Here is a 23,849-nt window from a genome sequence, read left to right on the forward strand (position 1 = left end):
GCAAAAAACAAAAATAAAAGTGAAAACCAAAAAATCACAACGACCCAAAATACACCAATGTATAAACCAATATACGCTCATTATTCAATCCCTCTGTGCACCGGCAACCGTGTCATATATAGCGAAATCGCAATGTTTGAATTGTCGAGATGCACCTAAAGCAAAAATCAGCTACATCCAGTGTGACATACCCTCGGGTGCACATAACTAAACAAGCATTAATTTCTGGACCACCTATTTGGTGTCCAGCATGTTAAGTATGTTATTCTTGAATATCAGTGAAACCAATTTAGCCAATCGCTAAAAGTCCAGCCCTACTAGGGCGTGTTTATTAATTCCTAGTGCCTAAACAATGAGCCCATTGCTCAAATCCTAATGTGAACTGTTATCACTTAAAAATTATACAATCCCCGTCTGGGAAAAAAGGGGACTGAAAAAATCCAAACATTTATTTAAAAAATATTAACACTTGTGTCTAAATAAGTGAACCCAACATAATCACCTAAGAAGTGCATAAACCTAGATAATAAATAAAAATAAAACAAAAACATATATCCCCACATGTTGACCTCACCAGGTCTTTGCCCCAATCTCGGGCATCCAACTGTACCCTCAAAGGGAAACACGGGGGGGGAGGGAGGGGAAAGACAAAAAGGGGCTACATCATGTAGGGCATGACAAAACTGCAGAAGGATCCAATAGGAATCGTGTAACCACTCCATTGGAGTGATACACCACACAGACAATACAATTAAAATAAAACAGTTAAAAACAAAAATTGGCACGTGGAGAACTGACAGAGAACAAATAATATTCTATTGAAAAATGATAAATATGATCATAAAAAAAGAAGATCATAAAAAAACAGATCATAAAAAAAGCAATTATCCAAGAAAAAGTAAATATATTACAACGGATTATCATGGACTCTCACCAAAGCATGGAATCACATAGGGATTCCTAAGTAATCAAAAAATAAAAGTAAAAAAGTATAAACAGGCCAAAAAGTGTCAAAAATTGTAAGTCAAAAATTATAAAAATAGGTCAAAAATAGAATTCAAAATCAATTAAAAGATCAAAAATTCAAAAAAATAAAAATAATAATAATGCTAACCAAAAACTGAAAATGTATGCTTAGAATAAAAAAAAAACAGGCCCAAATTTTATAACAATAAATCAAAAATATAGTGCAAAACAATTAAAAATCGAAAAAAATGCTGATAATGGACTCATGGACTCTCATATATGTAACAGCGGGATATCATGGACTCTCACAGAGGCATAGAATCTCTTATGGATTCCTAAAGAATCAAAAAAAGGAGGACCAAAAAGTCAAAATCAAAGTTCACAGAAAACATTGCCATCCAGTGTGGGTATTGAGTCCTCTAGGGTGTATAGTCCCCAATTCATAGATCCATCTTGATTCCTTGCGTAATAGGAGATTACCCCTATTGCCCCCTCTCCTAGGGACTGGTACATGGTCAATGAGTCTAAATCTCAAGTCATTGACTGAATGCCCCGCCTCCAAAAAGTGTCTCGCCACCGGTTGGTCCGCCTTTCCGTTCCGTATTGCCAGTCTGATACTAGATCTATGATTGGCCATCCTGGTTTTGGCATCATCTGTCGTCTTACCAACATAAAACTTGCCACACGGGCAGTTTAATAAATACACGACATATTTCGTGGTGCAAGTAAGGAAATATCTGATGTTATAGATTTTGTTACTTTCTGGATGGTGGAACTGGGAGCCGGTGAGCATCCCACTACAGGTCACGCAGCTGATGCATCGATAACAGCCCTTTTTCTTTGTTTTTAACCACGTTTGTGAACCACCATCTGGGTTAATGTCGGCCTTTACCAAGATATCTCTAAGGTTTTTGCCCCGTCTGAAGCCTATTCTTGGTGGTTTCCAATCTTTGAATGGTAAGGTGTTGTCTGCTTCTATTAGTTTCCATTCTTCCTTGACCATTCTCGTTAGTGGTACTACTCCAGGGGAATATGTGGTCACAAAAGTCAATTGATTGATGTTATCAGATGATGTAATAGCTGTTGTGTCTCCCGTGTTTAATGCTTGAGTCTTCATATCTCTTAACTCATCCAATGGCAAGCTGCCATGTAAAAAAATGGGCGTGTTTTTTACATGGCAGCTTGCCATTGGATGATTTTCTGTTTACAGGCTTGTCAATTTTTTACAAGGCGATCGGCTACTGAGTATCTAGGAAGGCGCAGACAATAAGGAATTTAGCAGTAGATACGCTAGTGTGTGTGGTGATGCGCATTTGGTTCGAGAGCTAGAATTAGACTGAGGTCTGTGTCCCTAGTAATCAGGGGCTGATCTGTAACTTAGGTTGATGGCTATAGACTTACAGCTGATCGCGTCCCTGGTAACAAGGGGCGGATCAGAAGCAAGAGGAATGACGAATTGGAATTTAGTACAAGTTGAGTTTTTGTAATCCAATGTTTGATTGGATGTTGAATAATAGACGATATTATGATCTTTTGCATTTATTTAGACAATTGATAATTACATATGATGTTTATTGTCACTAGAGGGCATGACTACTAGCATTAGGGTCCAAGGGGAATGTGTTTTTAAACCTTTTTTTTCTATAACGTTATAACAGTCACATGCACAAATTGGATTATGTTTTTTCATTGGTCACTTAATGGGTGTGTGCAATTATTCAGCCTGATTGGCTGATCCTGAGGGGAGTGTATTTGGGAGCCTATTTAAGGCAGCTTTTGTTCAGTGTTCATTTGTCAGAGGAAGGGACTGTTGTTGTCCCGAAACGTCACAAACTACATTAAATTTCTGGTCACTTTTTGATGAAAATCCAGTGAGTGCTTCTTTTTTTGCTTTTCTATCATACACCGTATAGCACCCTGGTAGCTGTTGAACGTTGGTGAGAGTGCGCATACACCAATTTTTTGCCTGAATTTGAAACCTTGTGCAGTGCACCCACAACAGGGTTGTTTTTTACCCGAATCACTTCTTCCCCCCCCCCCCCGGCTATACTACTATTTGACATATTGTGAGAACTGACAATGACCAACAGAGAGGACATGGACATTATGGACACAGAGACCGCTGTGAATCCTAGTGGCACGCTATCGGAAGATAAGGATGAGGATATCTTCACTTTCACTGACGAGGACGCAGAACTGATCCGCTTTGGCTCCATAGAGGAGCAACAAGTGGAGGAATCATTACAAACAATGTATAATACATTGATTAAGCTTAAACAGAGAGAAGTCGACTTAAATCTGCATGGAGCATATCTATCAGACTACCACAAAAAGAGAATGATCCCGAGGGGTTTCAGAATAAGGAATATCCCCACTATTGGCAGGTCGAATAACGAATTTTGCATCAATTGGTGCAAAATTCTAAATAAATGTTCATTCGACCTTATGCTACTTGTCATCAGAGAGGTTGGTCGCCTCTTGAAAGAAGTCAAAATTGAAATATTAACATTTGAACGAGAAAAACAGGGACTACTAGATTCTGATACCAACACGAATTGGTTGAACAAATTAAGCCTCCAAATCAAGACCTATAAACAAGATCTGATTGCCTTTAAAAACCGAAAATTACATACTGTCACACAAGATTATTCCTACAAATCTATCTATAGATGGATGGTAGCACCAGAGGATAGGAGACCACACAGGCCAAGGAGGGACCGGCGGTTTACCAAAAAGTCCATAGCCACGGTAGACACGAGCTCTGGAGATAGCTCAGGAACTGAGACTCAAGTTGAGGATACGGTTGGCTCCAACAGGGGCGTTACTACGAGATCAAGAGGTAATAGGGGACATTGGGAGTCCTCTAACTCAAGTGCAGCAGCATTACCTCCATTGGCTGGACATCCATCTGCACATCGTTTTTTAGGAAGAGGCGGAGGCCACACACAAGGCGGGGGGGCATTGCCCACCGATACCACCAACAACGGAGAGCATAGATAATATTGTATTTAACATCAGTTCACGTACACGATCTGAGACTGAAATTAATTTGTTAAATAAAGGCTTATCTTTTGTGCCCTCGGTGAAAACCAATGAATTTGATCTGTATATTGATGTGCAGAGGTTCAGTAGAAATCTTAGATTAAAGGAATATTTCAATACCAATTCAGAACAAAGGAGTGACTTCAGAGCAAAAGGGTCTTTTGATCCATCCTCAAATAACCCTACTATCAGCACCTTCACTGGTTTTCTTTCTAATAACATCAAAGAAAGACCAGACATGTCAATAAGAGACAATCTAACAAAAGACGAGAGATTGGCCCTTAAATCCTTAAGTGAAGATTCTTCAATCGTGATTCGCCCTGCTGATAAGGGTGGGGCTATTGTGATCATGGACGTGTCATACTACAAATCCGAGATTCTCAGCCAGTTGAGAGATACAAATACCTATCTAGCTTTGGATAGGGATCCCACTTCAAGATTAAAGAGGAGAATTGACACAACTTTGATTGAGTACAAAAATAATGGTCTGATTACACAAGATGACTACAACTTTTTACGTCGGGAACATCCACTTATTCCCCTACTATACACCTTACCTAAGGTCCATAAAAACGCACAACAACCACCGGGGAGACCTATTGTCTCGGCTAGAGGGTCTTTACTTCAGCCTTTAGCCCAGTTTGTGGATTTCTATTTACAACCTCTTGTTAAATTAACTCCATCGTATATACGGGACTCTCAGGATTTCATCACGAAGATCACTAATTTAAAGAACATCACTGACCAAGATCTATTGGTCACCCTAGACGTGTCAAGCCTATACACGGTAATTCCCCACCATGAAGGCACCAAGGCAGTTATACAGACCTTAAGAAAAGCGGTATATATTGGTCCATCTGAAGAAGTACTTGTTGGCCTGCTCACTCTATGCTTAACAGAGAACTATTTTTTGTTTGATACTACATTCTACAAACAAATTTCGGGGACAGCAATGGGGTCAAATGTGGCCCCATCATTTGCCAATTTGTTTATGGCTCAACACGAGTCAATCCTGATGAAAAGTGTATGACGACAATCGTATCAGGCACTATTGTCGCTACATCGACGATCTGTTCTTGATATGGAGTGAGAGTGAGAACAGTCTATTGGAATGGATTAACCATCTTAATTCATTGGCAAGCCCTATTAAATTTACACACACAGTTAACAACAATAGTGTGGACTACCTGGACGTGAGAGTGTTCAAAGTAGAAGACAGACTGGGAACTACACTATTCCGTAAAGAAACTGACCGTAATTCATTATTACATGCAAAAAGCTGCCATCAACCTAGCCTTATCCGTAACATTCCTAAGGCTCAATACCAACGTGTAATTAGAAACAACACGGATGAAACAACATGCGAACAACTACAGGAGATGACAAAACGTTTTATCCAGAGGGGATACAAAGCAAATGAGTTAAGAGATATGAAGACTCAAGCATTAAACACGGGAGACACAACAGCTATTACATCATCTGATAACATCAATCAATTGACTTTTGTGACCACATATTCCCCTGGAGTAGTACCACTAACGAGAATGGTCAAGGAAGAATGGAAACTAATAGAAGCAGACAACACCTTACCATTCAAAGATTGGAAACCACCAAGAATAGGCTTCAGACGGGGCAAAAACCTTAGAGATATCTTGGTAAAGGCCGACATTAACCCAGATGGTGGTTCAGCTGCGTGACCTGTAGTGGGATGCTCACCGGCTCCCAGTTCCACCATCCAGAAAGTAACAAAATCTATAACATCAGATATTTCCTTACTTGCACCACGAAATATGTCGTGTATTTATTAAACTGCCCGTGTGGCAAGTTTTATGTTGGTAAGACGACAGATGATGCCAAAACCAGGATGGCCAATCATAGATCTAGTATCAGACTGGCAATACGGAACGGAAAGGCGGACCAACCGGTGGCGAGACACTTTTTGGAGGCGGGGCATTCAGTCAATGACTTGAGATTTAGACTCATTGACCATGTACCAGTCCCTAGGAGAGGGGGCAATAGGGGTAATCTCCTATTACGCAAGGAATCAAGATGGATCTATGAATTGGGGACTATACACCCTAGAGGACTCAATACCCACACTGGATGGCAATGTTTTCTGTGAACTTTGATTTTGACTTTTTGGTCCTCCTTTTTTTGATTCTTTAGGAATCCATAAGAGATTCTATGCCTCTGTGAGAGTCCATGATATCCCGCTGTTACATATATGAGAGTCCATGAGTCCATTATCAGCATTTTTTTCGATTTTTAATTGTTTTGCACTATATTTTTGATTTATTGTTATAAAATTTGGGCCTGTTTTTTTTTTTATTCTAAGCATACATTTTCAGTTTTTGGTTATCATTATTATTATTTTTATTTTTTTGAATTTTTGATCTTTTAATTGATTTTGAATTCTATTTTTGACCTATTTTTATAATTTTTGACTTACAATTTTTGACACTTTTTGGCCTGTTTATACTTTTTTACTTTTATTTTTTGATTACTTAGGAATCCCTATGTGATTCCATGCTTTGGTGAGAGTCCATGATAATCCGTTGTAATATATTTACTTTTTCTTGGATAATTGCTTTTTTTATGATCTGTTTTTTTATGATCTTCTTTTTTTATGATCATTTTTCAATAGAATATTATTTGTTCTCTGTCAGTTCTCCACGTGCCAATTTTTGTTTTTAACTGTTTTATTTTAATTGTATTGTCTGTGTGGTGTATCACTCCAATGGAGTGGTTACACGATTCCTATTGGATCCTTCTGCAGTTTTGTCATGCCCTACATGATGTAGCCCCTTTTTGTCTTTCCCCTCCCTCCCCCCCCCCCCCGTGTTTCCCTTTGAGGGTACAGTTGGATGCCCGAGATTGGGGCAAAGACCTGGTGAGGTCAACATGTGGGGATATATGTTTTTGTTTTATTTTTATTTATTATCTAGGTTTATGCACTTCTTAGGTGATTATGTTGGGTTCACTTATTTAGACACAAGTGTTAATATTTTTTAAATAAATGTTTGGATTTTTTCAGTCCCCTTTTTTCCCAGACGGGGATTGTATAATTTTTAAGTGATAACAGTTCACGTTAGGATTTGAGCAATGGGCTCATTGTTTAGGCACTAGGAATTAATAAACACGCCCTAGTAGGGCTGGACTTTTAGCGATTGGCTAAATTGGTTTCACTGATATTCAAGAATAACATACTTAACATGCTGGACACCAAATAGGTGGTCCAGAAATTAATCCTTGTTTAGTTATGTGCACCCGAGGGTATGTCACACTGGATGTAGCTGATTTTTGCTTTAGGTGCATCTCGACAATTCAAACATTGCGATTTCGCTATATATGACACGGTTGCCGGTGCACAGAGGGATTGAATAATGAGCGTATATTGGTTTATACATTGGTGTATTTTGGGTCGTTGTGATTTTTTGGTTTTCACTTTTATTTTTGTTTTTCGCTTGTGTTTTGACTGCGGTACATCGGATGTCAGGGTATTTACGTTTGTGACAGGCAAGCCTTTATGTATACGCCTATTTTCGTCGTGGCTCCTTGCTATTGGCTTTTTGGATGATGATGTGTTAGACATTAGCATATCTACTACTGAGGCATACACGCTCCTTTTGACACGCCCATTTTTTTACATGGCAGCTTGCCATTGGATGATTTTCTGTTTACAGGCTTGTCAATTTTTTACAAGGCGATCGGCTACTGAGTATCTAGGAAGGCGCAGACAATAAGGAATTTAGCAGTAGATACGCTAGTGTGTGTGGTGATGCGCATTTGGTTCGAGAGCTAGAATTAGACTGAGGTCTGTGTCCCTAGTAATCAGGGGCTGATCTGTAACTTAGGTTGATGGCTATAGACTTACAGCTGATCGCGTCCCTGGTAACAAGGGGCGGATCAGAAGCAAGAGGAATGACGAATTGGAATTTAGTACAAGTTGAGTTTTTGTAATCCAATGTTTGATTGGATGTTGAATAATAGACGATATTATGATCTTTTGCATATATTTAGAGAATTGATAATTACATATGATGTTTATTGTCACTAGAGGGCATGACTACTAGCATTAGGGTCCAAGGGGAATGTGTTTTTAAACCTTTTTTTTCTATAACGTTATAACAGTCACATGCACAAATTGGATTATGTTTTTTCATTGGTCACTTAATGGGTGTGTGTAATTATTCAGCCTGATTGGCTGATCCTGAGGGGAGTGTATTTGGGAGCCTATTTAAGGCAGCTTTTGTTCAGTGTTCATTTGTCAGAGGAAGGGACTGTTGTTGTCCCGAAACGTCACAAACTACATTAAATTTCTGGTCACTTTTTGATGAAAATCCAGTGAGTGCTTCTTTTTTTGCTTTTCTATCATACACCGTATAGCACCCTGGTAGCTGTTGAACGTTGGTGAGAGTGCGCATACACCAATTTTTTGCCTATATATATATATATATATATATATATATATATATATATATATATATATATATATATATATATACACTGTATATACACACATTGCCTAAACAAGTAAGAAACAAAATATTTGATGTGAAAATTTCTGCACACGTACACAGAAGCTATATAGATGTGGCTCATGTGAAAGTAAACCATGGTGACTGATTGATGATGAGATCTTCCGAATATGTTTGAATTCAGGTTTTAATGCTTTAAGTACCATTCAACACAGCAGAATTGAATAAACAAAAGATGCATAATACAAGACAATAAGTCGATCAAACTCATATTACATATATTCAGGGCTTGAAATTTCCACTAGTCCACTAGCCCTGGATGAGTAGGAAATTGCAGCGGATAAGTAAAAAATGTGACTTTTGTGAACACTTGTAAGTTTAGTAGGGAGCTCACCCCCTCAGAAAATGCGCATATAAAAAAAATCCATAAAATTTGATAATGCAAGTAAATAAGCCAATCACAGACTCATAGTCCCCAAGGCAGAACATGCTGTGATCTGAGATGGCATCACAGAAAATGCAGCATATCTGCAGAAAGGACAGGACACATGCAGGAACTGTTAGCGCTTTAGCCGTGCTGCTCCAAGCCAAGCTTTTCTTTTCAAACAGCAGTGTGTAATTTTTAACACAGAGCAGCCAGAGCAAAGTGATGTTTGAAGTGAACAGTAAAATATGGAGCAGTGCTGCAAAGCTGTGCATTGACTGATGACTGGCTTTTAGGGATTTTTTGTTCCTGGTCTGCAAAGCTGTGACTCCTGAATGTAAGATATTCTTGTGAGTCATGCACCTTTTTATTATTACATTTTTTACTTATAATTATGTGATATTAGACCAAGAACAAATTAAACAAATGTATTCAAGAGACATTTTAAAAACTTTCTTTTTTTCTCTGCAGCTCATTTGCAATGCAGTTATATAGAATAAAATTAAAAAACTGCTTTATTCTCCCATTCATAAACACATTATAAAATTTAGTTGGTGCTTTAGTTTAATTGCCTAATTTAAAATTAATTCTATTTCAAAATGACCTGCAGAAATTTTTCACAAATTTTTTATGCAGAAAGTGAAAAAAAAAGTTCTGCCTCTGGACTAATAGTATATATATTGTGAACTCTTGTATATGTTTAGTAGGAGATGATGCCTCAGAAGATGTTCATATAAAAAGCTTGTGTCAATTTGATAATACATATCAATTGGAATATTTTAAGAGCTTTATTAATTCCATATTGTCTGAGTCATAAATGTTTATTTTTTTCTTTAGTGTCCTTTAATTATAAATTAATGGTGTATGTTAAGGCTCAGTAAACACAGAAAACGGGCCCAAGAAAAAGGCGCTGGGATAATTTTTTCATATTTTCTTTGAGAGGCTGTATTAGAAGTACACTAATGTGTCAGCTTCCCCATCTTCCTCCATCTATGAGTGTAATAATCCCGATAGTGAACTATCTGTTGCATAAACTGTACAGGGCAATCAAGGGGCTAAATCACTGCTGCTACTTACCACACTTGCAGTGGAGATTTAACTCCTTCATTACCCAGAAAACATGCAGCGATTAGCAAAGAACACAAATAGGAAATCAGTGCTCATGGCACAAGTATGGTAAACACTAAGCAGCAGTGATTTAACCTCTAATTTCCTGTGTGTTGTGGGCAATTAATGGTTAATTGTCTGCTGCACTGGCTGTTCTGGAAAATCAAGAGGTTAAAGCACTGCTGCAAGTATGTTATGTATCAGTGATTTAACTCTAATTAATTACCTTTTGACTACACACAAAAAAAATCTGACTCCTAGATTTTGAACAATGTTATAAAGCCCTGATGTGTGCAATTAACACACATATATATATATATATATATATATATATATATATATATATTTTTTTTTTATTATTTTTATTATTTTTTTTTTAAACATGCCAAAAACTAATTGCAATTCAATTTTGCACATGTCATACTTTTAAAGTAGGACCATCGTCTTTATTACTTTATATAAACTTTTTGCAAAAACTTTTTTGGGAAAAAAGTAATGAAAAAAACCCAAGACAAGTTATTTTCAAGAGGCTAAAAATGTGTTTGTTTTTTTAAACAGACCAAGGCTGTTGACACAGGAAAGCTTAAAGCTGTTCATTATTAAAGAGCTATGGGGTTAGGGGTTGCCACCTCAGCAATGTTTTCCTGGACACTTATAATGGGGAGCCCTGAAAACCCAGGACCACCTACATACACCCTTCACTTCCCTAAATTTCCAGTATTTTTTAATTTTATTTTTACATTAGTAAATGATGTCAGTTCTCATTATATTGTTCATTATTTAAAAAAAAGGAGAAGATGTAAACTTGCGAAAACATAATATGCATTATATATAACGCAAATTATATTTTAAAGTGCGCACACAATTTAAAGATTTACAATCCAACTATATGACAAAAGTGCGTGTTCACTTGTTAGCTGTGTATAACAACATTCTTATATTTTACTTTGTGAAGAGAGAGTTCATCATTATACATGACAACAATTTTATCATAAACGTGTAAAGCTTTCCAGAAGTATAACACATTAGCTTGCTGAGCCGTGAAAGACTTAGGTACCCATGATCATCATAAGAACCATACAGTACCAAACATACATGCTGAAAGTTAAAATAGACATCCCTTTATTTATAGGAAGTAGTTGCCGTTGCACTATTACGTATGGAATGCAGTAGTCATATATACTTTCTCAGTTACACACACAGTGCTCAGAATAGTATACACACTGTAAAAATCTATTACCTGATATTGATGAGCAGCCTTTGTGCAAGAAGACATGTGGGCGGCCACTGCTAACCTGAGAGCAGTGGATTCTGGGACCTGTGGTACTACTATTAACTGGAGGAACAGTGTAGCCCATGAGAATCGGTATCCTTTGGATTCTGGGAATTGTGGTTTTATAATCAATGACTTTTTTAAGCGGAAGGGACACCGGCACTACAAATCCCAGAATGCCATGTATAAATATTGTCCCAGTAAAAATATTATGCAAACTGGGTGATTTAACCTGTGCAATGCGGGTAAGCGAGATGTTTTTAATTGTAGGCCAGACTAGCTAGCAATCTCATTTAATGACTCTGGAAGATAAATATTTATGCGACACCGTTTTAATTCATTTTTGCATCTCTTTCATATTGTCATGCTCCTCGACATCAAGTGGAATACGGCAATATCATCATGCAGCCAAATAAAATCAAGTGAGTGCTGGGGGTATGCTCCTTATTCACTAATGGACGTTTTATGTGTATATTTATATAGAGAAATAATAAAATAACGCACTTCTCCAAGTCGGATGGGAGAAAGCCTAATGAAGTATAATAGCGGGATTACTTTTGTTAAATCTAGGGGAGAAAAAAATAATTATATAGTAAATTTTAACTATGAATAAAGGATGAAAATCTTCACTCAATTTTAAACTTATAAACAAAAATGATATTCATTATTTAGCACAGTCTAATCTTTGTAAACCTTAAAGGGACATACAACCCACGTTTTTTTCATGATTCAGATCATAGAAGTAAACTGGAAAGTTGTATTCTCTATCTAATTTTCTTAATTCTCTTGGCATCCTTTGTTGAAGAAGTAGCAATTCTCTACTGGGAGCTAGCTGAATGGATTGAGTAAGCCAATAACATGAAGCATTTATTAGCAGCCACAAATCAGTAGCTCCTGAGTATATTTAGGTATCCTTTTCAACAAAGGACATCAAGAGAAGAAAAACATTTAATAGTAGAAGTAAATTGGAAAGAAATCACATACTCTTCTATCTGAATCATGATAAAAAAAAATGACGACAAGGAAGTTGGTTTCTTATTAAAGCTGTTTCTTATTCGTGAAATTCTTTTTCATATTCATGGAAGTTGGTTTCTTATTCAGTTTTTTTGTCAGACTGCTTTGAATTGACTTTAATATAAAAATATAGGTTTTATTTAAATAATAATATGATTCATATAATGTAGTTCCACAGAGGTGGAATCCCTTTATACAACAATTGGATATACAAACTGGAAAAAACATAATTTATGTATGAACTTACCTGATAAATTCATTTCTTTCATATTAGCAAGAGTCCATGAGCTAGTGACGTATGGGATATACATTCCTACCAGGAGGGGCAAAGTTTCCCAAACCTCAAAATGCCTATAAATACACCCCTCACCACACCCACAAATCAGTTTAACGCATAGCCAAGAAGTGGGGTGATAAGAAAAAAGTGCGAAAGCATAAAAAATAAGGAATTGGAATAATTGTGCTTTATACAAAAAAATCATAACCACCACAAAAAAGGGTGGGCCTCATGGACTCTTGCTAATATGAAAGAAATTAATTTATCAGGTAAGTTCTTACATAAATTATGTTTTCTTTCATGTAATTAGCAAGATTCCATGAGCTAGTGACGTATGGGATAATGACTACCCAAGATGTGGATCTTCCACGCAATAGTCACTAGAGAGGGAGGGATAAAATAAAGACAGCCAATTCCGCTGAAAATAATCCACACCCAAAACAAAGTTTAAATCTTATAATGAAAAAAACTGAAATTATAAGCAGAAGAATCAAACTGAAACAGCTGCCTGAAGTACTTTTCTACCAAAAACTGCTTCAGAAGAAGAAAACACATCAAAATGGTAGAATTTAGTAAAAGTATGCAAAGAAGACCAAGTTGCTGCTTTGCAAATCTGATCAACCGAAGCTTCATTCCTAAACGCCCAGGAAGTAGCAACTGACCTAGTAGAATGAGCTGTAATCCTTTGAGGCGGAGTTTTACCCGACTCGACATAAGCATGATGAATTAAAGATTTCAACCAAGATGCCAGAGAAATGGCAGAGGCCTTCTGACCTTTCCTAGAACCGGAAAAGATAACATATAGACTAGAAGTCTTTCGGAAATTCTTAGTGGCTTCAACATAATATTTCAAAGCTCTAACTACATCCAAAGAATGCAATGATCTCTCCTTAGAATTCTTAGGATTAGGACATAATGAAGGAACCACAATTTCTCTACTAATGTTGTTAGAATTCACAACCTTAGGTAAAAATTTAAAAGAAGTTCGCAACACCGCCTTATCCTGATGAAAAATCAGAAAAGGAGACTCACAAGAAAGAGCAGATAATTCAGAAACTCTTCTAGCAGAAGAGATGGCCAAAAGAAACAAAACTTTCCAAGAAAGTAATTTAATGTCCAATGAATGCATAGGTTCAAACGGAGGAGCTTGAAGAGCCCCCAGAACCAAATTCAAACTCCAAGGAGGAGAAATTGACTTAATGACAGGTTTCATACGAACCAAAGCTTGTACAAAACAATGAATATCAGGAAGATTAGCAATCTTTCTGTGAAAAAGAACAGAAAGAGCAAAGATTTGTCCTTTCAAGGAACTTGCAGACAAACCTTTATCCAAACCATCCTGAAGAAACTGTAAAATTCTCGGAATTCTAAAAGAATGCCAGGAAAAATGATGAGAAAGACACCCAGAAATGTAAGTCTTCCAGACTCTATAATATATCTTCCTAGATACAGATTTACGAGCCTGTAACATAGTATTAATCACAGAGTCAGAGAAAACTCTTTGAGTAAGAATCAAGCGTTCAATCTCCATACCTTTAAATTTAAGGATTTGAGATCCTGATGGAAAAAAGGACCTTGCGACAGAAGGTCTGGTCTTAACGGAAGAGTCCACGGTTGGCAAGAGGCCACCCGGACAAGATCCGCATACCAAAACCTGTGAGGCCATGCTGGAGCCACCAGCAGAACAAACGAGCATTCCTTCAGAATCTTGGAGATTACTCTTGGAAGAAGAACTAGAGGCGGAAAGATATAGGCAGGATGATACTTCCAAGGAAGTGACAATGCATCCACTGCTTCCGCTTGAGGATCCCTGGATCTGGACAGATACCTGGGAAGTTTCTTGTTTAGATGAGAAGCCATCAGATCTATTTCTGGAAGTCCCCACATTTGAACAATCTGAAGAAATACCTCTGGGTGAAGAGACCATTCGCCCGGATGTAACGTTTGGCGACTGAGATAATCCGCTTCCCAATTGTCTATGCCTGGGATATGAACCGCAGAAATTAGACAGGAGCTGGATTCCGCCCATACCAGTATTCGAGATACTTCTTTCATAGCCAGAGGACTGTGAGTCCCTCCTTGATGATTGATATATGCCACAGTTGTGACATTGTCTGTCTGAAAACAAATGAACGATTCTCTATTTAGAAGAGGCCATGACTGAAGAGCTCTGAAAATTGCACGGAGTTCCAAAATATTGATTGGCAATCTCACCTCCTGAGATTCCCAAACCCCTTGTGCTGTCAGAGACCCCCAAACAGCTCCCCAACCTGTCAGACTTGCATCTGTTGAAATTACAGTCCAGGTCGGAAGAACAAAAGAAGCCCCCTGAACTAAACGTTGGTGATCTGTCCACCACGTCAGAGAGTGTCGTACAATCGGTTTTAAAGATATTAATTGAGATATCTTTGTGTAATCCCTGCACCACTGGTTCAGCATACAGAGCTGAAGAGGTCGCATGTGAAAACGAGCAAAGGGGATCGCGTCCGATGCAGCAGTCATAAGACCTAGAATTTCCATGCATAAGGCTACCGAAGGGAATGATTGTGATTGAAGGTTTCGACAAGCTGAGATCAATTTTAGACGTCTCTTGTCTGTCAGAGACAGAGTCATGGACACTGAATCTATCTGGAAACCTAAAAAGGTTACCCTTGTCTGAGGAATCAATGAACTTTTCGGTAAATTGATCCTCCAACCATGATCTTGAAGAAACAACACGAGTCGATTCGTATGAGATTCTGCTAAATGTGAAGACTGAGCAAGTACCAAGATATTGTCCAAATAAGGAAATACCACAATACCCTGTTCTCTGATTACAGACAGAAGGGCACCAAGAACCTTTGTAAAAATTCTTGGAGCTGTTGCTAGGCCAAACGGCAGAGCCACAAACTGGTAATGCTTGTCTAGGAAAGAGAATCTCAGAAACTGATAGTGATCTGGATGAATCGGAATATGCAGATATGCATCCTGTAAATCTATTGTGGACATATAATGCCCTTGCTGAACAAAAGGCAGGATAGTCCTTATAGTTACCATTTTGAATGTTGGTATCCTTACATAACGATTCAATATTTTTAGATCCAGAACTGGTCTGAAGGAATTCTCCTTCTTTGGTACAATGAAGAGATTTGAATAAAACCCCAGCCCCTGTTCCAGAACTGGAACTGGCATAATTACTCCAGCCAACTCTAGATCTGAAACACATTTCAGAAATGCTAGAGCCTTCGCTGGATTTACTGGGACACGGGAAAGAAAAAAATCTCTTTGCAGAAGGCCTTATCTTGAAGCCAATTCTGTACCCTTCTGAAACAATGTTCTGAATCCAAAGATTGTGAATTGAATTGATCCAAATTTCTTTGAAAAAACGTAATCTGCCACCTACCAGCTGAGCTGGAATGAGGGCCGCACCTTCATGTGGACTTGGGAGCTGGCTTTGGTTTTCTAAAAGGCTTGGATTTATTCCAGACTGGAGATGGTTTCCAAACTGATACCGCTCCTGTGGGTGAAGGATCAGGCTTTTGTTCCTTATTGTGACGAAAGGAACAAAAACGATTATTAGACCTAAATTTACCTTTAGATTTTTTATCCTGTGGTAAAAAAGTTCCTTTCCCTCCAGTAACTGTTGAGATAATAGAATCCAACTGAGAACCAAATAATTTATTACCCTGGAAAGAAAGGGAAAGCAAAGTAGACTTAGAAGACATATCAGCATTCCAAGTTTTAAGCCATAAAGCTCTTCTAGCTAAAATAGCTAGAGACATATACCTGACATCAACTCTAATGATATCAAAGATGGCATCACAAATAAAGTTATTAGCATGTTGAAGAAGATTAACAATGCTATGAGAATTATGATCTGTTACTTGTTGCGCTAAAGCTTCTAACCAAAAAGTTGAAGCTGCAGCAACATCCGCTAAAGATATAGCAGGTCTAAGAAGATTACCTGAACATAAGTAAGCTTTTCTTAGAAAGGATTCAATCTTCCTATCTAAAGGATCCTTAAAGGAAGTACTATCTGCCGTAGGAATAGTAGTACGTTTAGCAAGAGTAGAGACAGCCCCATCAACCTTAGGGATTTTGTCCCAAAACTCTAATCTGTCAGATGGCACAGGATATAATTGCTTAAAACGTTTAGAAGGAGTAAATTAATTACCCAAATTATTCTATTCCCTGGAGATTACTTCAGAAATAGCATCAGGGACAGGAAAAACTTCTGGAATAATACAGGAGATTTAAAAACCTTATTTAAACGTTTAGATTAGTATCAAGAGGACCAGAATCCTCTATTTCTAATGCAATTAAGACTTCTTTAAGCAAAGAACGAATAAATTCCATTTTGAATAAATATGAAGATTTATCAGCATCAACCTCTGAGACAGAATCCTCTGAACCAGAGGAACCATTATCAGAATCAGAATGATGATGTTCATTTAAAAATTCATTTGAAAAATGAGAAGTTTTAAAAGACCTTTTACGTTTACTGGAAGGAGGAATAACAGACATAGCCTTCTTAATGGATTTAGAAACAAAATCTCTTATGTTAACAGGAACACTCTGAGTATTAGATGTTGACGGAACAGCAACAGGTAATGTAACATTACTAAAGGAAATATTATCTGCATTAACAAGTTTGTCATGACATTCATTACAAACAACAGCTGGAGGAACAGATACCACAAGTTTACAGCAGATACACTTAACTTTGGTAGATCCAGCACCAGGCAGCGTTTTTCCAGAAGTATCTTCTGACTCAGTGTCAATCTGGGACATCTTGCAATATGTAATAGAAAAAACAACATATAAAGCAAAATTGATCAAATTCCTTAAATGACAGTTTCAGGAATGGGAAAAAAATGCCAGTGAACAAGCTTCTAGCAACCAGAAGCAATAAATAATGAGACTTAAATAATGTGGAGACAATAGTGATGTCCATATTTCTTAGCGCCAAAAAAGACGCCCACATTATTTGGCGCCTAAATGCTTTTGGCGCCAAAAATTATGCCACATCCGGAACGCCGACACCTTTGGCGCAAAAAACCGTCAAAAATGACTCAACTTCCGGCGACACGTATGACGCCGGAAACAGAAACATTTTTTTGCGCCAAAAAAGTCCGCCCAAGAATGACGCAATAAAAAGAAGCATTTTCAGCCCCCGCGAGCCTAACAGCCCACAGGGAAAAAAGTCAAATTTTAAGGTAAGAAAAAAATTGATTTATTCATATGCATTATCCCAAATATGAAACTGACTGTCTGAAATAAGGAACGTTGAACATCCTGAGTCAAGGCAAATAAATGTTTGAATACATATATTTAGAACTTTATATAAAAGTGCCCAACCATAGCTTAGAGTGTCACAGAAAATAAGACTTACTTACCCCAGGACACTCATCTACATGTAGTAGAAAGCCAAACCAGTACTGAAACGAGAATCAGTAGAGGTAATGGTATATATAAGAGTATATCGTCGATCTGAAAAGGGAGGTAAGAGATGAATCTCTACGACCGATAACAGAGAACCTATGAAATAGACCCCATAGAAGGAGATCATTGAATTCAAATAGGCAATACTCTCCTCACATCCCTCTGACATTCACTGCACGCTGAGAGGAAAACCGGGCTCCAACCTGCTGCGGAGCGCATATCAACGTAGAATCTAGCACAAACTTACTTCACCACCTCCATAGGAGGCAAAGTTTGTAAAACTGATTTGTGGGTGTGGTGAGGGGTGTATTTATAGGCATTTTGAGGTTTGGGAAACTTTGCCCATCCTGGTAGGAATGTATATCCCATACGTCACTAGCTCATGGACTCTTGCTAATTACATGAAAGAAAAGGGCATACGTTGGCACCAATACAAATATTACTATTTTGAATAAGTAACAGATATTTTCAAAGGGTTAATAACCGTTGGGCCATGGATTTCACTATGAATATATTCAGGGTAGATCCCCCTCCATGACATGCAATTGTTTTTAGCCTGGCCCAATGGTGTTTTGGGCACAGCAATTGGTGCCAACACTGGTATTGGTGCTCTAATTACCATTTTTGAATAAGTAAATCATATTTTTAAAGGGTTAATGACCATTGGGCCACTGATTTTACTGTTAATATATGTAGGGTAGATCCCCCTTCATGACATGCAATTGTTTTTAGCCTGGTCCAATGGCGTTTTGGGCACATAAATTAATGCCAATCCTGGCATAGGTGCTCTAATTCTCATTTTTGAATAAGTAACTGATATTTTCAAAGGGCTAATAACCATTGGGCCACTGTTTTCACTATGAATATATACAGGGTACATCCCCCTCCATGACATGCAATTGTTTTTAGCCTGGCTCAATGGTGTTTTGGGCACAGAAATTGGAAACAGAGAGTAAGGAGGTTAAATCTCTGCTATGTAAAACGCAGCAGTGATTTGACTTGTTGATTGCTTGTTACATCTATGCATCAGTGATTTGACCTGCTTCATGGGTCCAAGACAGCTGTGTGCAAAGTGTAAAATAAAAAATAAAGAGATAGTTGCGCTTGACTGCCATTTGATGCTTCTTGTGTGTTTTGTCATCCGACGAGTATAAAGTCACAGAAATCACCGTTGCAGCAGTAGTAAAAGAGACTTACCGCAAAGACTGCCATTGACGGAAGTCACACGCTAAAGAGAGATATTGGTGAAAAGCAGGATCAGCTGTTTAAAACCGGATGCCGTAAATTGTGTGTTGATCTGAAGGGGCTTGTATTACTTATATCTTGTAAGTGCAACTTATGTATATGCGCAAAGTGGAAACAAATATTTTTACCTTGAGTCGTGGTTGCGCTCTCTTCTTTTCTGTTTTCTAGTATCTTATTTCTTGAATAAGTATACACAAATAGATTTCTTAGAGAAATAAAACAAATCCTTATATTTAAAGGGAAATGATTGTCTAAACTGTAATACGCACAATTGCATTTCAGTTTTAAACAAAAGCATCTTTGCAATACACGTATTATCACAAATGCTTCTAGTAAAATGTATGTTTCATTAGCAAACGTAAATATAATGCACATTCCCCTTACACCCTTATACAGATATAGCAGCAATTTTAATCAACTTTCTAATTTACTCCTATTATCAAATTTTCTTTGTTCTTTTGGTATCTTTATTAGAAAAAGCAGGAATGTAAGCTTACGAGCTGGCTTATCTTTGGTTCAGCACCTGGGTAACGCTTGCTGATTGGTGAGTAAATGTCACCACTAATCAGCAAGCGCTATCCTGGGTGCTGAACAAAAAAAAATGGGCTGGCTCCTAAGCTTACATTCCTGCTTTTTCAAGTAAAGCTACCAAGAGAAAGAAGAACAAATTATATTAGGAGTAAATTAGAAAGTTCCATAAAATTGCATGCTCTGTCTGATTCATGAAAGAAAAAAATGTGTTTAGTATACACTGTGTTTTTTAGACAATAGGCTATTTATTCATTTTGTAAATATATAATGTCACAGGAGTCTGTGATTGTGGAGGGAACACAAGTAAATTAGCTCTCCTTGCACTTTCATTGGATATTCCTGGCACAACTTACATGTGTGTTTACGATTGTCCGACTGAAAAATGAATCCTCTTTTACACAGCCTTATTCTGCAGAGGCATGTGACCCCTCCTTTATTAGATTGGTACTTCTCTTTGGTCAGAGTGTAGTTGATCATGTTCAAGTCACCAACCTCAGAATAGGGAATGCACACCCACACCTGATTGTTTTCCGGGACAGTAAACACCAAAAATGTTATTGTTTAAAAAGATAGATAATCCCTTTATTTATCATTTCCCCGTTTTGCATAACCAACATTGTTATAGAAATAAACCTTTTACCTCTGTGATTACCTTGTATCTAAGCTTCTGCTGACTGCCTCCTTATCTCAGATCTTTTGACAGACTTGCATTTCAGTCAATTATTGCTGACTCTTAAATAAATCCATGGATGTGAGCATGATGTTATCTATATAGCACACATGAACTGACACCCTCTAGCTGTGAAAAACTGTCAAATGCATTCGGATAAGAGGCGGCCTTCAAGGGTCTATACATTTGCATATGAGCCTACCTCGGTTTTTTAACTAAGAATTCAAAGAGAACAATCAAATTTGATGATAAAAGTAAATTGGAAAGTTGTTTAAAATTACACGCCCTATCTAAATCATGAAAGTTTAATTTGGACTTTACTTTGTTTATTTGTGCTCTTGCTTAGGAGATTTCCTGGCTCAGCTGGTTTTTCATTGTGGGTGCAGATGCTCTTCTATTCTGTATTGATGTTTGCTTGATATACTAGTCTTTTGCCTTATCTTGCTTTAAATGAAAATGATTTGGTTTAGAAAAGTCTTTTCCCTGTGCGTTGTACTGTCCCCTTAAATATTCAACTTAGCTGCAATTTGGTACAGGGGAAAGTTTATTTGCCCTTTGTACTAATGCTGCAGTTTGTCTACCCCAGCCACGTGCTTTACAATGAGTGCTTAGATCGATGAAGGACCTCATTGTCAATGGGCCTCAAAATGCCACAATAAAAGAACAACTAAGGGTTTTCAAATGCTGTATTCTCCAACTGATCTAGATTTGTAATACCCTTAAAATCTACAGCTTGAAATCATTTTAACAGCATTTACTTTGAATACAGTGTCTTGAGCACTTTCTGGCAGCTGTGTTATAAAATCAACCTGGAGAGTGAGTTACAGAGTACAGTAGCGTCTCTATGGTAAACTAAGTTATGAGTATGACATCTGTATAGCTAAAAGCTTTATTTATTTATTTTAGAAGACTTAACACAGAGTGCATCTGTCTCTGAACAGAAGATACCCAAGCAGTGTGTGCAATAGCAGTAACTGAATGTAGAGATATTACCTTCTGTCACTCAGCACTGCCTGCTGCAGCGTCCCTCTTCAGGTTGCTTAAAAAACATTGTTACACACATTAAAGTCAGATTAGGCTCAAGAGCAAGTGTGTTTTGATCTTTACTTTAACAAGGAGCTATGTTTCTACAAAAAAAGTTACATTTAAAAAATGTTTGTTTGTTTTTAAACTGTACAAGCTGAATAATGAAAGTTTAATTTTGACTTCCGTGTTCATTTAAACTTTTTCATTCACATAAAAATATATAGTATTAAGTATTTAATAACATTCATATTTTGTATTTTATCTCAGTTGAGCCAGTGTGTCAAAAAGAGGATGAGGATTTTACTTCACTCTCCAGAGATTTCTGCAGAAGAAAGAATTAAGCAATGCAAAATAATGACACTAAAAATGTTAAAACAGAAGAGAAAAAAAGACATTTACTAAATGTTTAGAAGATGATTTGGATTGCACAGCTCACTGTATGAACTTTACATGTGTTGTTTGTGAGAAGACATTTTCCACTAACTCAAGTACACAAGAGAACCGTATGTCAGAGGAAACATGTATATGCACTATTTGTGGGGAAGCATTTGGCCAGAACTCCGATTTCCGTTTCCACCAAGCAACTCATAAAGATGCACTTTATATGAATTATGGGAACATGAACAACTCAGAACCACTTACAACTGAGGAAACACAGTCACAAGAGAAACTATACATTTGCAGTGAATGTGGGAAAAGCTTTTTCATTATTGAGTATTTTCACGTCCACCTGAAAGCTCACAAGAACGAGAAGCTATATGCATGCCCTGACTGTGGGAAAAGATTTAAATATAACTCCAATCTTCTAATACATCAAAGGACACACACTGGAGAGAAACCTTACGTTTGTAGTGAATGTGGTAAAAAGTTCACACGTAATGCAACTCTCCTTAAGCACCTGCAGTCACACACAGCTGAGAAACTATACTCTTGCAATTATTGTGAAGAAAGATTTTCCCAGAGCTCACACCTTGTAAGACACCAAAAACTTCATGCTGGTGAAAAACCATACTCATGTGCAGAATGTGATAAAAGCTTTAAACGAAGTTCAGATCTCCTTACACACCACCGTATACACACCAGTGAAAAACCATACACATGTGATGAATGTGCTAAAAGTTTTTCAGATTACTCTGCTCTTGTCTCTCATCAAAGGGTTCACACAGGTGAGAAAAAATACACATGCAATGACTGTGGGAAGAAATTTAGCCGCAGTTCGTATCTTCTGACACACGAACGGAAACACACAGGCGAGAAACCGTTCATGTGTAACCAATGCCCTAAAACATTTTCGGATAGATCATACCTCATTAAGCACCAGAGAACTCACACAGGAGAAAAGCCTTATACGTGCACTGTTTGTGGAAGGTCATTTTCTAATAGCTCAAATTTGCTAGTTCATCAGAGAAGTCACACAGGAGAGAAGCCGTATAAATGCCCAGTTTGTGACAAGTCCTTTTCGGAGAGTTCAAATTGTCTTACTCACCAGAGAATTCACACAGGACTAAAGCCACATATGTGTAAGGAGTGTGGAAAAAGCTTTATTGATATCTGGTCTTTGATAAAGCACCAGAGAACTCACTCAGGAGAAAAGCCATACTCCTGTGGCAAATGTGGCAAAAGTTTTTCTGAAAGTTCTTCCCTTTCGAAGCACAAAAAAATGCATACAAGACTTAATTTATGATTGCTGTTTCAAAAAAAACCTCTCATTCATTTTAAGACTATATTTATTTCCTTGTTAAATATAAATTTATTTCAGTTTATAAAATCTCATAATTAAAAAATACTTAGTGTGAGTCAATAGAAGATCACTTCTATACGCTTATTTTTTTATTTTTAGGTACTGTTCCTTTTGTGGAAAAAGAGGTACTATCGTGTTTATTAAAGGGACAGTAAAATCAAAATTAAACTTTCATGATTCAGACAGAACTTGCAATTTCAAACAACTTTCCTATTTACTTCATGTTTCTAATTTGCTTTTTTCTTGTGGTATTCTTTGTTGAATAGCATACCTAGGTAGGATCAGGAGCAGAAATGCACTACTGCGAGCTAGCTGCCTATTGGTTGCTGCACATAATATGCCTCATGTCACTGGGTCTCCTGATGTGTTCAGTTAGCACCCAGTAGTGCATTGCTGCTACTTCAACAAATGATACCAAGAGAATAAGCCAATTTGATAATAAAAATAAATTGGAAAGTTGTTTAAAATGTTATATTCTATCTTACCCTTAAAATTTTGTTTCATGTCCCATTAACAGTTTAACTGCTGAGCCATTTCCACCCCTGTGCTGAGCTGTTTTGCAGTTTTTAGATGCTGCTTATATTTAGGCCCTAATGTAGATCATTGTTCAGTGAGAAACCCACGCATCTTATAT

The 23,849-nt window shown here is 37.4% G+C and overlaps 2 protein-coding genes across 2 annotated transcripts in view; one reads left to right on the forward strand and one right to left on the reverse strand.

Moving 5' to 3' along the window:
* The window catches only part of LOC128662238 (gastrula zinc finger protein XlCGF57.1-like), a 111,633-nt gene extending 100,293 nt beyond the window's left edge, over positions 1–11,340 (reverse strand). The window contains exon 1 of the mRNA XM_053716062.1: positions 11,258–11,340. The gene's annotated coding sequence lies outside the window, so the exon portion shown is untranslated. The remainder of the gene's footprint in view (positions 1–11,257) is intronic.
* A 198-nt stretch (positions 11,341–11,538) lies between these two features.
* On the forward strand, positions 11,539–23,270 carry LOC128662240 (zinc finger protein OZF-like). Its single transcript, XM_053716063.1, has 2 exons — positions 11,539–11,712; positions 21,742–23,270. The coding sequence occupies exon 2, from the start codon at positions 21,914–21,916 to the stop codon at positions 23,156–23,158; it is 1,245 nt and encodes a 414-aa protein (XP_053572038.1). The 5' UTR covers positions 11,539–11,712; positions 21,742–21,913; the 3' UTR covers positions 23,159–23,270.
* Positions 23,271–23,849: the final 579 nt, after the last annotated feature.

This window comes from Bombina bombina, chromosome 6 (genome assembly GCF_027579735.1).
Source record: "Bombina bombina isolate aBomBom1 chromosome 6, aBomBom1.pri, whole genome shotgun sequence".
Classification (NCBI taxonomy): Eukaryota; Metazoa; Chordata; class Amphibia; order Anura; family Bombinatoridae; genus Bombina; species Bombina bombina.